This window comes from Bipolaris oryzae (assembly GCF_000523455.1).
Source record: "Bipolaris oryzae ATCC 44560 unplaced genomic scaffold scaffold_28, whole genome shotgun sequence".
Lineage (NCBI taxonomy): Eukaryota > Fungi > Ascomycota > Dothideomycetes > Pleosporales > Pleosporaceae > Bipolaris > Bipolaris oryzae.
The window spans coordinates 115,610-128,285 of record NW_006911304.1 but is presented as its reverse complement, the minus strand read 5'-3'; the positions used below and the strand labels follow the sequence as shown (position 1 = coordinate 128,285).

The 12,676-nt window shown below is 51.6% G+C and overlaps 7 protein-coding genes across 7 annotated transcripts; 3 read left to right on the top strand and 4 right to left on the bottom strand.

Moving 5' to 3' along the window:
- Positions 1–185: 185 nt before the first annotated feature.
- Positions 186–939, top strand: COCMIDRAFT_88658 (uncharacterized protein; the record flags this gene model as incomplete). The annotated part of the gene is made up of 2 exons (XM_007687339.1): positions 186–401; positions 604–939. 2 exons carry the CDS (start codon positions 186–188, stop codon positions 937–939), a joined length of 552 nt encoding a protein of 183 aa, XP_007685529.1.
- Positions 940–1,296: 357 nt separating this feature from the next.
- On the bottom strand, positions 1,297–2,010 carry COCMIDRAFT_88712 (uncharacterized protein; the record flags this gene model as incomplete). The annotated part of the gene is made up of 1 exon (XM_007687338.1): positions 1,297–2,010. One exon carries the CDS (start codon positions 2,008–2,010, stop codon positions 1,297–1,299), a length of 714 nt encoding a protein of 237 aa, XP_007685528.1.
- A 307-nt stretch (positions 2,011–2,317) lies between these two features.
- COCMIDRAFT_88562 (uncharacterized protein) lies at positions 2,318–3,509 on the top strand (the record flags this gene model as incomplete). Its single annotated transcript, XM_007687337.1, has 2 exons — positions 2,318–2,369; positions 2,608–3,509. 2 exons carry the CDS (start codon positions 2,318–2,320, stop codon positions 3,507–3,509), a joined length of 954 nt encoding a protein of 317 aa, XP_007685527.1.
- A 365-nt stretch (positions 3,510–3,874) lies between these two features.
- On the bottom strand, positions 3,875–7,683 carry COCMIDRAFT_34543 (uncharacterized protein; the record flags this gene model as incomplete). The annotated part of the gene is made up of 7 exons (XM_007687309.1): positions 3,875–5,342; positions 5,394–6,085; positions 6,179–6,546; positions 6,602–6,837; positions 7,000–7,402; positions 7,460–7,569; positions 7,619–7,683. The coding sequence occupies 7 exons, from the start codon at positions 7,681–7,683 to the stop codon at positions 3,875–3,877; spliced, it is 3,342 nt and encodes a 1,113-aa protein (XP_007685499.1).
- Positions 7,684–8,029: 346 nt separating this feature from the next.
- Positions 8,030–8,203, bottom strand: COCMIDRAFT_88585 (uncharacterized protein; the record flags this gene model as incomplete). Its single annotated transcript, XM_007687336.1, has 1 exon — positions 8,030–8,203. One exon carries the CDS (start codon positions 8,201–8,203, stop codon positions 8,030–8,032), a length of 174 nt encoding a protein of 57 aa, XP_007685526.1.
- Positions 8,204–8,259: 56 nt separating this feature from the next.
- Positions 8,260–9,487, top strand: COCMIDRAFT_88531 (uncharacterized protein; the record flags this gene model as incomplete). Its single annotated transcript, XM_007687335.1, has 2 exons — positions 8,260–8,386; positions 8,433–9,487. The coding sequence occupies 2 exons, from the start codon at positions 8,260–8,262 to the stop codon at positions 9,485–9,487; spliced, it is 1,182 nt and encodes a 393-aa protein (XP_007685525.1).
- Positions 9,488–10,608: 1,121 nt separating this feature from the next.
- Positions 10,609–11,129, bottom strand: COCMIDRAFT_3110 (uncharacterized protein; the record flags this gene model as incomplete). The annotated part of the gene is made up of 2 exons (XM_007687290.1): positions 10,609–10,951; positions 11,092–11,129. 2 exons carry the CDS (start codon positions 11,127–11,129, stop codon positions 10,609–10,611), a joined length of 381 nt encoding a protein of 126 aa, XP_007685480.1.
- Between the last annotated feature and the right edge of the window lie 1,547 nt (positions 11,130–12,676).

Here is a 12,676-nt window from a genome sequence, read left to right as displayed (position 1 = left end):
AAAGGTGGTGTTGAGCAAGCAGCACGCGTGTGTCTGGAAGTTCTCTAACTTTTTTGCGGGTCTCTGATTTCGCCAAGGCGCTAGCCCAATTCGTCATAATCCGCTCCGCAAAATCTCATGATGGCGAGACGACTACAGTACGACGTTCACCTATCATCGATCCTTGCGTCCCTCGGCAGCACACAATGGCAGCACCAGCATCCCGCGCGCTCAGGCGCTGTATCTGTACCGCTAAGCAGACCGCATATGTACGACCGACGATTGGAGCCACACAGCAGAGGATACAGCGGAGATGGCAATCAGATGCGGCTGCGCCCACAAACCCCAAGATTGCGACCATTGTCGACCAGATTAGCCAATTGACTCTGTTGGAGACTGCGGATCTCGTGTCAACATTGAAGGTACGGAAAACCGCGAATGAGGCAGAGAATAGCAATTGAAGGCTTGTGGAACACCATATTTCTTCTTCAACAAACAACGGCGTTTGAAGAGGGGAAAAATATTATGTGAAAGAGACGGGCAGACTGTATACCGCTAGAATTGCTTGTTAAATCGCTCTTCAATATCACAATGGCTGTATTACCGCACTGACACCACCCACAGACTCGCCTAAATATCCCCGACATGCCCATGGGCGGCTTTGTTGCTGGCCCAGGAAGTGCTGGACCCGCCGCTGCAGCTGCCCCTGCCGAGGAGGAGGAAGCCGCCCCCGCTGCCCAAGAAAAGACGCTTTTCAACCTTAAGCTTGAGAAGTTCGACCCAGCCGCAAAACCTAAGGTGATCAAGGAAGTCAAGGCCATGCTTGGCCTCAGTCTGGTCGACAGCAAGAAGTTTGTCGAGAGTGCGCCAAAGGTGTTGAAGGAGGGTGTCCCCAAGGAGGAGGCAGAGAAGATCGTCGAGACGCTCAAGGCACTCGGCGCCACTGTTGTTCTGGAGTAGAAGAATACATCTGGAAGGAAAGGATGATGGTCGGGGACAAGAGACGGACACTGTATCATAGCATTGCACAACGGGCGTGTACAGATATGTTTGGAATGATCGTAGATGTATTTGGAATACCTCAAAACTCCAATAACAGTTGGGCGTCATGAGACAGCCCGTGGTATCTTTCCACCATAACGCCTGTACTATGCTGTGATGAAGACCCGTATCTGACCCGTAAACGCCTTCCAGTCACTCATCCTATGATGCCCCGCAACTCCAATCCGCAGGGGCTTTTGTGTAATTACCCTTCAGTGTCGCTTCCAGCAGTGCCTCTCACTTTTCGAACGCACTCTCCTCATCTTAGTCTGGATCTTATCCGTACGCAATCACTTTCCTCCTCTCCTCCGCGTCTTCCCGCGCAGTCACATAATCATCCTCATTAACATCACTCGCCTCCTCCCACAGTTTCTCAAACTCTTCATACCCCTCCCCAGGAACAGCCCAAATACTCTCTCTCAGCCTCTTATGCCGCTCCCTGTCCTCTTCAATCCTCTGCTCAATCTGGCGCTTATCCATGCGCTGCCCCCCATTCTTGCCAGTCCCAGCCGCAGGACTATCTTTACCCTCACCTCCAATATCCATCGCCATGAACGGGTGCGCCACCTCTCTTGACTTGAGCACAGCTTCGAGTTCCTGTACCGTTTCCCGCAGGAGGATATTCAGGTTTTCCAGCGTCTTGAGGACTTTGCGCACAACACGGATGTTTGCGCCTTCTTCGCCTACGACGCACTCAACAACGGCGAGAATGTCGCGCTGAAGCATGCGCACATAGCCCATTGCACTGCTGTCTCCTGCGTTGTTTTCCTTGACCGCGTATTCACACAGACATTCGATGAAGAACATGATGTTCGCACGTATGTTCATGTTATTGCGCTCGAGCTGCTCGAGGATGCAGGAATGCAAGTCTTCGTCCATTTCGCGGTTTTTCAGCGCGTACAGAGCGGCTTTTTGGAGCGATGTGTGGGATGCGCTTAGGTGTGAGAGCAGCGTTGTGAATCGTTGGCGGACTTCGAAGGGATCGGCCATGGTGGGCAAGATGTTGGGTTGACGAGTTAGCACCCGAAGACGAGTTTAGGTATTGGGGTTTCGGGCGGAATCCAGGGGGTGGCGTTGACGGTGAATCAACAGTAGGCCGGTAAACTATCGTCTGGTGTCTGTTGAAGTGGAGAGCTTCCGCAACTGCAACGCGCATATCGTCGGCTTGGTGGTCATAGCTTAAGGTGCATTTAACGTGGGGAAAAGTCGCCGATCTCGCGCTGAATCCCCAGTCAGCACTTCCTTTTGTATTCCCTCAACACCACCCAGGAAACATATTCAAACGGAGAAATTCAAGATGGCGAACACTCAGGAATCCAAGCCTTTAACATTGACCGTTCTCGGTTCAGGTAAGTTGCCTTCTCGATATATATCTTTCTTCGCCCCGCATCGCTCTCATAAGATAAATGACTGGCCATACGACTGTGTCAAGAAGTTGTAACTACCGTCTCACAACACAGTACTCTTCACTTTTCTCTCGAAATCCCCATAAAATCTTCCATCTTCTTCAAGAAACAACTCTGCATGAACAGTCACCCTAGACATCCACCACACCACCAAAGACCAATAACTAACCACCACCCTCAGGAACAATGGGCATAGCAATCATGGGCGGCGTAATGTCCTCCCTCGCCTCCACCCACACAAAAGCCACCATCGACCCCTCCTCCGCCCCAAAAGACGTCCCCAACCTCTCCAACTTCATCGCCTGCGACCAATGGGCCCCCGCCGAACAAAACGTCCGCAAAGCCCTCGGCCACTACAACTTCCCCCTGCAAACCCTCACAAACGAGAACCTCAAGGGCGTCCAACAAGCAGATATCGTCCTGCTGAGCTGCAAGCCCCACGGCTTCAAGACAATTCTCGGTGAGGAAGGCATGAGGGATGCGCTCAAGGGCAAGGTCCTAGTCAGCATATTGGCAGGTGTGACCCGCGAGCAGATCGAGGCATTCTTGTACCCGGATGGCCCAGAGAAGGCAGAAAACGCATGTAGAGTCGTCCGTGTAATGCCCAACACGGCGTCATTTGTCGGCGAATCCATGTCTGTGATTCAGACTTCTGATCCGCCGCTCAGCGAGGCGCAGGCTAAGCTTGTGGAATTCGTATTTAGTTCCATTGGTCGTGTTACTACGCTACCGCCTGCAAACATGGATGTTGCGACTGCGCTGTGCGGGTCTGGACCTGCGTTTTTCGCATTGATGCTGGAGGCGGCGGCGGATGGTGCTGTGGCGATGGGGTTGCCCAGGGCAGAAGCACAGATGATGGCTGCGCAGACTATGAGGGGAACCACAGGTTTGGTGCTGAATGGCGAGCATCCGGCTGTGCTCAAGGATAAGGTGTCTACGCCAGGCGGCTGCACAATCGGCGGTCTGATGTCACTCGAGGAAGACGGTGTCAGAGGCTCTGTTGCAAAGGCTATCCGGGAAGCCACTGTCGTTGCTTCGAGACTAGGTGGTGAGCAAAAGGAATTCGTAAACCACAGGCGGTAAACATGTATCCAATCAATCCCATAGAATCACAAATTAGTAAAATGATACCACAACCCACCAAAGCACACAAGTTGCAAGGTCCTTCTTTCTCTCTCTTTAGGTGGTTTTCATTATTCAGATTCTAAGAAAGAGGACTTGCTGTCCGCCTCATTACAGCATACATGCATGCATCCTCTTAATTTCTCACTCGCCCACCCCCCACACCATAAGCAAGTGACAGAAAAAGGGTATAATACAAAAAGAAAGCAGAGTAGCCATCCCAGATCATCTCTCACCCATGACTTTGATTAATACAATCCCCGGATCCATCTCTCTTTCCCACACCCTAGAATCTGCTGCAGATAGCAACACAGTAAAGTGCAAGGCTATCTCCTTTCTCGTTCCCTCTCCATCATCTCCCTCTCGACATCACCCTCTGTCCTCACGCCTCCACGTCTGGCTTTGGCGTTCTTCCTAAGGCCAGCGGTGAACAGGTTTGCAATGTTGTCGTCGCCGATGGCACCGCTCTTGCGTCTCTTATCGCGGTGGGATGCGGGTCCAGTAGGGGGCTTGACGTCGGCTTTTGGTCCTTTGGGGACAGAAGGCTCGTCATCTAGGTCGTCACGAGAGCGTTTGGTTGAGAGGGTAGGGCGGGAAGATGTCGAGGAGATGCGGGAGTGGAGGGATTTGCTTGGAGGCTTTTCGACGCGGTCGCGGCTGTCGCGCTCTCGAGCGTTGCGCTCCCTCTCAGCGGCGTAGTGGTCTTGTGGAGTTTCCTTTTCTTTTGAGGATGGTCCAGTTGGTGGTGTAGAAACGGAGCTTACGCTGCTCCTTCGGCGGTGGTCTCGAGAGTCGCTGCTGCGGTCCTTGTTGCGATCAGCAGCTGGTCCTTTCGGGGGTTGGAATGCTCGAGGGCCACTAGGTGGTTGGGTAGGTGGCGCCATGGCATTTTTCGAACGGCCTTTGATGCTGAAGCCGTTTGCTGATGGGCCAGTCGGGGCGTTCAGAGGAGGCGAAACGACACGCTTCTTCATCATTTGACCAACAACATCTTCCTCTTTATCATTTGCGGATGGCCTCTCTTTTCGATCGCGGTCATCATCGCGACGTTCGCGATCCCGGTCTTTGCGGCTGCGGCGAGAGGAGCGATACTTGTCGTCCTCATAATCACGCTCATCCTCTTCGGCATCACGGTCACGGCGACGCCTGCGTTCCTTGTCCTTGTCTCGTGAGCGGTCTTTCTCGCGGTCATAGTCATAGTCGCGCTCGCGCTCTTTGCGATCCTTGCGGTCCCGTTCACGTTCCTTGTCGCGGGATCGGTCGCGTGATCTTTCACGATGCCTATCTTTATCACGACTCCTATGCCTGCGTCGCGAGTTGCCATCAGAGTCCTTTTCACCGTTGGGATACGCATCATCATCGTCATACTTGTCCTCATTGCGAGGCGATCGAGAACGGTGGCGGCGTCGATGTTCCCTACTTCGCTCGCGGTGTGACCGTGAGGAGCGGTGCTTATCCTTGTCACGACGGCTGCTGCGATACTTGGAGTCTGCTGAAGCGCTCCGTGTTCTGTCGCCACGGCTACTCCTCTCGTCACGGTACCGGTCATCGTGCTCCTGCTCACGATCGTCGTAACGCGATGAGCGGTGGTGCTTGCGGTCTTTGCGACTGTCATGGTCATCCTCTGACGGCGTCAGTGATCGAGCACGGTCGTCACGTCTAGAGTGGCGATCCGCAGAACGTGATCGCTCACGATGCTCATCTCGGACTTCGTCTCTCGCTCGAGACCGCGACCGGGACCGTGTGGGTGAACGCTCTTTGACGCGCATACTCTCATCCCGCAAAGGGGATTTGCTATATGGTGGTCAGTTATGAAAGCCCCGTGTTGATTGAATGGGTACTTACGATCGAACCCTGCGCTGTGGACTAATCGGTGCAACTTCCTGAGTAGATGCAATACTCTTAGGTGGTGGCGGGGGAGGTGCCTGAGCATACCGACCACTGTTTACACGACTCGAGAATCCAGTGTTGGGCCGACCTTCTCGCATCGCACGTGGTCCGGTGGGTGCGCCTTTGACCCCGACACCAATAGGCTCCGTGGGTTGACCTGTCAAAACTGTCGCCGCACCATAAGCGCCACTATTGAAGCCGCCACGAGGACCGAAATTGCCGTTGTATCCCATGTTCATATTCATGTTCATGTTCATGCTAGGATCGAAGGGTGCGTTCATATGCTGAGCCGGGAACTGGTTCATCATTCCTGCTGCGTATGGCATGCCCATACCATTGCCCATCATTGACTGATCATAATCCTGCATATCTGCACCACCTGTGTCGACAGTTTGGATTGGTTTCAGCCCATCGTCCTGCGCTGGCTCTTTGACACTCTCTCCTGTATCATCAGTACTGTTGGCAGCGGTCTGACTTGCATCAAGACCGGAGCCAGCTCCATTATTCGTCGCCTCAATAGAAACTGCAACAGATTCGCTATTTTCCTTACCTTCTTCAGTTGGCTCTGTGGAAGCCTTGTCCTGCTCGCCTTCGGCCTTGGCCTCAGTAGCAGTGTTGGCGTTTCCATCAGGCGACTGGCCGTCACGCTGCGTAAGAAAATTCGTGTCAGTCGGAGTGTTTGAAGATTTGCCAACCCGATTATTCGAGTTAGGCCGAGAATTTGTGTGGAAAGAACGTACGTTTTCCGAAGGGCCGCCGTGGCTTGTCGGACAGGTATTCGCGCCCTGGAAACCAGGGCCAAAGCCTCCCTGGCTGCCATTCCTGTTGTTTCGTTGGGCATGTGCTCCGCCTTGATTGGCATGGAAACGATTCTGGTTCTGGTTTGGGAAATTATTCTTGGGGAACTGGTTCATCATCTCGGGATATGCTCCAGATTGATTATAGCCACCCATCTGATTGGGCCCGCTGAAGTTTCCATAGCCACCGCCCATTCCATTCCAACCATTACCAAAGCCGCCTCCATACTGCATCATGTTCATGGCTGACATGTCGTTCATGCCCATGTTTCCCCCAAAGTTGCCGTACATGCCGTTCATGCTGTTGAAGTCTGGATGAAAATTAGCAGGTGTTTGTTTGTTGGAATTTTCAGAGATATAACGTACCCATGGGATTCATACCATTCCAATTGCCGTTGGCCATCATGTTAGGCATGCCGTTCCAACCCATGCCGTTGTTGAAGCCACCTTGAGCAGGAAAACCAAAACCCATTTGACCTTGCATATTGTTCATCATGGAATTGGTGCCTGACATGCCATTGACGACGGGGGTGTTGCTTGGCTCTTCCGTCGAGTCGTCCGCTGCTGCGGGCTCCGTGCTTTTCGAGATATTCTGCGATGCTCTAGCCTCAGTAGGAGAGTTGACCTGATCTTGGTTAGTAACCGCGACAGATCGAGTTAAAGACACTTGATGTTCATGTGCATTTGCAGCAACGGGTTTTGCATTCTTCAAGAAATGGATGCTCTTCGCCTTGTTCTCTTGTTTTCCTCTTTCTTTACTGTACGATCCGAATATGCTAACACGCGAACAACAAGATAAACATTGGTTACCTACTTCGTTCGGTTGAGCAGAGGCCGAGCCAGCGCGCTGTACAGCCTCTTCCGCATTCCCCACAGAGCCAGCGGCTTCTTCAGCGACACTATCCTCTGCCTTGGGTGGTTCCTCAATGCTGTCTACAGGCTTGTCTATGTTCTCGCTCACTGGCTGCACTTCGGGCGCGGCTGGTGTCGCCTCAACAGGAGGGGTAGCTGCCTGTGCCGCAGCCTTGGCCTCTTCCTTCTTCTTCTGTTTTTGCAGCCATACGCGCATGGTGTTGCGGAGAGACTTGTTGATCGCACACGAATCTGCCTCGAGCGGCGAATGGTCGCACGACGGACACGTGGTAGGAAACTGGAGATTTGCCTGGCCTGAAAAATGTTAGTGGGCGGCGATTCTGTTATAACTTGGTGATGAATTGTTCATACATGATGAGCAGACTGATTTTGCGCAGCAAATCAGCTTGTATGAGTCAAAAGCTAGCTGATTGCATAGTGCGCAGAAGAAGTTCTTGGGAAAAGCAGAGGTGGGGAGTGAGCTATGGATGTTAGTAACACTGAAGAAGAAAGCAGCAGAGAAGCGCTTACAGAGCGAGGTCCTTCAGCTCATCGGCCAGCGGCGCCGCCTTGGGGTCTGCTGCCGAGTTTGCCATGGTGAGGTTGTGCAAGTTCGCGACTTTGGCTAAGGCTGCCGCGCAAACAACTGAGACTGCCGTCGGGCGCGGGGCTTTATTCCATTAAAAAGATAAGAGGGAAAAGAGGGGACAAGAAAGATGGAACAAGATGATTCCTCGGTGCAGGCACAGGCAAGCAGACGAAGAGGATTGCAGTCGCAGTCGCAGTCGCAGTCGTTGGTGTTTGCCGAGTGACAACTGCGTGCCGCGCGCAAGTTTTCCGGGCGTCGCGATCAACCGCCTGGTCCGTGCCCACAAACTCTAACCGTCGTCACGTGCTCACCGTCTTCCGCATACGGCAGAGTACGTGCACGGTATTCCGTCTTCACCTTCTGACTTGACATTCAGCTCGCATTCTAGCTAACCTGGAAGGGCCTTTCTCACAACCATGACGCGTGTCCTGGTCAGAGAACGAGCATTGAGTTTGAACGGGTGTGGCGCTAATCGGTTGTGGCTTAGCTAGACCCTTGACGGCGTCATCACCATTGTCACTCGACATGGCGCGGACAGACAAAGGAAGCTCACTGACTTCATCTTTATGTATTTCTTGCCAAGATGATCCTGGGCCAGATATCCTACCTGGACTGCATCGCTTTCCTCGTCTTTCTTGCCCCTCAATTGCTAATCCAAATCGGCATCATCCCCCTTTTGACATGGCTTCTCCCCCAACTACCTTTTCTTAGTGAGTACATGCCCTCTTGGTTCTCCAGACGTACTGATTCTCACAGCTTTCAAAGTTATTGTCATACCAATCCAATTCATTCATGAGAGACTCTTTGTCCCTGTTGAACAACGGGCACCATGGGTCAGGAAAGCAACACCATTCCAGGACCTCGTCATCCGCTTTGTCCGCTATGCATTCGCGAACATGCCAGCCTTCCTGGGTAGAGTCTTTTTCTCAAAGCAAGTCTCACTGCCTTTTCTGAGATTCCGCATGTTGCGCCACGGCGTTGTCACCAGTCCCATCAGGTGGACCGACATCAAGCGACCAAATTTTAAAGGCGTATGGATTGTGTATAACCAGCAAGAGCAGCCCGACTTGATTGTTTACTACTGTCACGGCGGTGGTTTCTCCATGGGAAGCAGCTACTTTTACATGGAATTCTTGCTTGCTTGGGTTGCATTGCTCAAAGCCGCAGGGTACCGCAATCCCGCCCTCTTTGCCCTGGAATACACTCTTGTGCCAGACGCCACGTATCCCACCCAACTCCATGAGACCCTGGCCGGATACGAGTATGTTCTTTCCTTGGCTCAGTCCTCGACTCGCATTGTTGTTGGTGGAGATTCGGCTGGCGCAACGTTGATGCTAAGCTTCTTGCTTTATTTGTCTGAGCACACCGAACTTCGACATCAGAAGCCCGGTCTTGCGATTATGATCAGTCCATGGGTCAAAATCATATCGCCCGAGAACAGAAACACCAAGTCGGACTATCTCAACAGCTCCTCTCTGGAACAATATGGACGCCAGTACATTGGGAGCAAAGTCTCTTCCGGCGATGCCATGGTTTCGCCTGGAAATTGCAAAGACATCCAGAAGTGGACGGAGGCTTCACCAGAAAAGGGTTGGTACTTTTTGTACGGCAGCGAGGAGGTGCTAGGGCCAGAAACACGGAATCTCATCGCGTTATTGGAGAAGACGGGGAAGGAGGTGGATACGTGGGAAGAAAGAGGTGGAATACACGCATGGCCCGTTGCTAGTCTCTACCTGGGGGAGACCAAGGAGGCGAGGCTGAGCGGCTTAAAGAGCGTTGTCGGTGCCATCAAGGAAAGGATTCATCAATAGCTTAATATCGATTCGCATGCATGCAGAAAAAGTTGACCACTAATTTTTAATATTGCCCATCACAATCATTTATTTCTTCTAATCCTAACTTTTTATCAATATAAAAAAAAGATCAACTAATAGCAGTATATCTATCTCCCTCTCCCCACACCCTCGTACGGCAACGACAATTGAACCTCAAGCAAATTCTCAGACTCCGGAACCCCCAGTCCCGTCGGTGGATCCCACCCCGGTACAGCCGGGAACCCTTGCGCCCCACACCCAGGATTTACCCCCACTAACAACATCTCTGAAAACCTGAGGGTTACTATGCAGCACGTGGTGAGGAACACCAATAGGTCCCTTCCCAATCTTCCTACGCTCACCGACGATACGCCCGAGCGTCATGCCCATGGGCATAATGGGCTTTGTGTGATTGAAATCAAAGACCCTCCCATGACGGATACCCCGGGCGGGTTGTTTGAGAGCAATCTTGAGCAAAAATCTGCGTGTCTTGATTCAATCTATCTCTCCTCCTCAAATCTGAAGTGCTCATCACGTTCTCCATGCAGAACGTGGTTGTGGGGAGCTCTCCTCGTAGTGTGACTCGAGACGTGCCCAAGAGCAATTATCAACGCGGGCTAGGTTTCAACCCAGAACAATTTTTATAAATGTTCGTAGGCTCTGAGACTAGTCAAGGATGTTGAAAGGTCGATGTGCCATGCATACCAAGACGGGCTTGCATAGTCCTGTGAGGACGGTAAAGATGGAGTGACGAGTTTCTTCGTAAATATACGTAGTGAATAGATACATCGTATGACACAATACAGATGGAGAGATTGACTTATTTATGAGTTTTGGCGAATAGTAGCTATACATGTGTTCGTGTAGTTGGCATTTCTTCGTAGAGATATTGGACAAGAAAGAACAATTTTCAATGGGGGATACAACAGTATGGAGGCCTGGTTAGTATCTCGGTAGATTCCGGGTGCAGGAGCGCACCTAGCCTCATCAGTGCATAGAGTTGTGTGTCCAAGAATTAATCTGAGTAAGACCCTATTAAGGACGCTGTATATTTAAGGCATTTGATATCTAAGTACAATAAAGGGCAGCTAACTGCATTTGAGAAACCAAGTCGAGAATCATCGCGCTTGTTGTGTAGTCCAGCCATTAAGATCAAACCGATCGTTGGTGTAGTGTTGAAGCTCGAGATGGAAGCCCAGCTCGTTGCCTGCTCGCTGTAAACCCAATGCCTTGGCGGCCTTTTGGGCGACATCTAGGATAGGGTCGAAGCCGTTGTCTTGCATTGCTAAATTGTCGCTTGTGAGCAGATCGGAGGCAGCGTGGCGGGGCTTTGATGGAGCGGTGATGGGAGCGGTCAGCACTGGCGTTCTGGAAGCGGCCGGCGTTGCGAGCTGATAGTATGTGATTGGTTGAACCACAACCACGGAGATATCTCCGTCATCGTCCGTACGCAGTGTAGCACTACCGTATATATGATGAACAACAATACATTGAAGAAAGCACTTATGGAATGTTCAAAGGTACGTTCCAAGTAATTCAAATGTGAATTCACTGCATGACGGGGAGAAAATGGTATGAGCAGGAAGGAAGACTAGACTCACGGGTAGGTAACGTCTTCGTGAACAGTTTGTGCAGCCATTTTGGTTGGAGTCAAGGATGTGATACGAGGATTTCCGTGGATGGTAGAGCAAGTGGTAAGCAAATCGTGTATGAGCTTTATAAGGATATGTAAGTTTGAACAGGAAAATGGACGTGTACTTATACTGCTCCAGAGCAGGCATCGTGTGGGCTGAGACTACACTGTGAACACGCGTTGAGATATTCGTGAGAAAGACCAATAGTAGAGCTGGTTGCAAGCCAAATCTTCCCTCCATCGCATCCATGGGGCTCCGTGGCTACCTCTACGAATGTCTTGAAAAACGTGCGAGGACCCACTCTAACGTGGTGATACAAAAGACATTCGAGTACATTTGCATGCTTCCGAAGACTTGTCGCGAGGCTCGCGCAATCAATGGGGGCTTGTGAATGGTCAATGAAAGCGGTATCCTTGTTGAACGGTAGCTTGTTGCAAGTTCTAAAACGCGCCGGTCCAATCGTTGGTGTTCCCTGTTCTTTATATTTCGGTAGCGTGGGACCCGCCGGCCAGCCTCCAAAGTTCAGTGGCGTTTCTTTAGTCCTTGGTTGCCTTATTTGCCTACTTGTATGATCTGTTGCCTGATTGCCTGGTGGCTTTCCTGCTGGCGTACCTGGAACCCCACCATACAAGCAAACAGAATATAAAAGCACATATCCCCACCCCCGCAAGTTCAATGTCGCACACATAACTAATAACTAGCGAGTATCTCGTAGCAATTGCTCGCCTTCTTTTGTCCTTCTCCATCGAGCTCAGCGCCTCACGTTCACAGTGCGCATACCTGGGCTGCTCTTTTTTTCCTGATGGCGACCAGCTCGCCCGGATTACCGTTGCCGGACCTATTTTCTTCCACCTTGAACACAGCCGGGACCTCGAGAGCCCAAGCCTGACAATACTGCGGATCGCGGTGTTAACAATGCCATCGGTGCACTGATCGACTCTCATATGCTATCCAAGACATCGCATTAGCTGTTCGGCACACCAGCCTTGGTTCCAAAGTTGCTGAAAGCCTTGCAATGTCGTATATGGCTTATATGGGGGTTATTTATTCCTAAAATGATCAGATCAAGGCTTGGAGTCGTTCTTGTGGCAGCGATACCAAGGGCAAAGACACGCGCAGCATGCGCGGGCTGAATTTCCAACGAAGTGGATGTCACTGGCCTGTCTATAGGGCATGTTGAAACAGCATTATCGTTTACGCAAGCAGGCCACATGGCGGGACACATCAGGGTCGGGTTTTCTATGGTTTAGACCAGTTTTTCGATCACAGCCCAAAAACCAAATCTTTGTGGCAATGTGAAAGGAAACTCATCAGAACCATATAACAACACCACCCTCTTCCTTCAACAAAACCGCTTACCCGACCACCCCACCCTGAAGCTTCTTTCCCTCCTCTCAATACTCTACGCTACGCCTACCGCACTCCTACTTCAACACGGAGAAGCACCTTTGCCCGGACCTGGAAGAAGGCGCTCTGGTCAATAGACAGGCATACCCTAGCTGCTGTAGCCTTCCTGCGGGTACTGGGGCTTCCTGGCTTCCTGCTTGTGTCC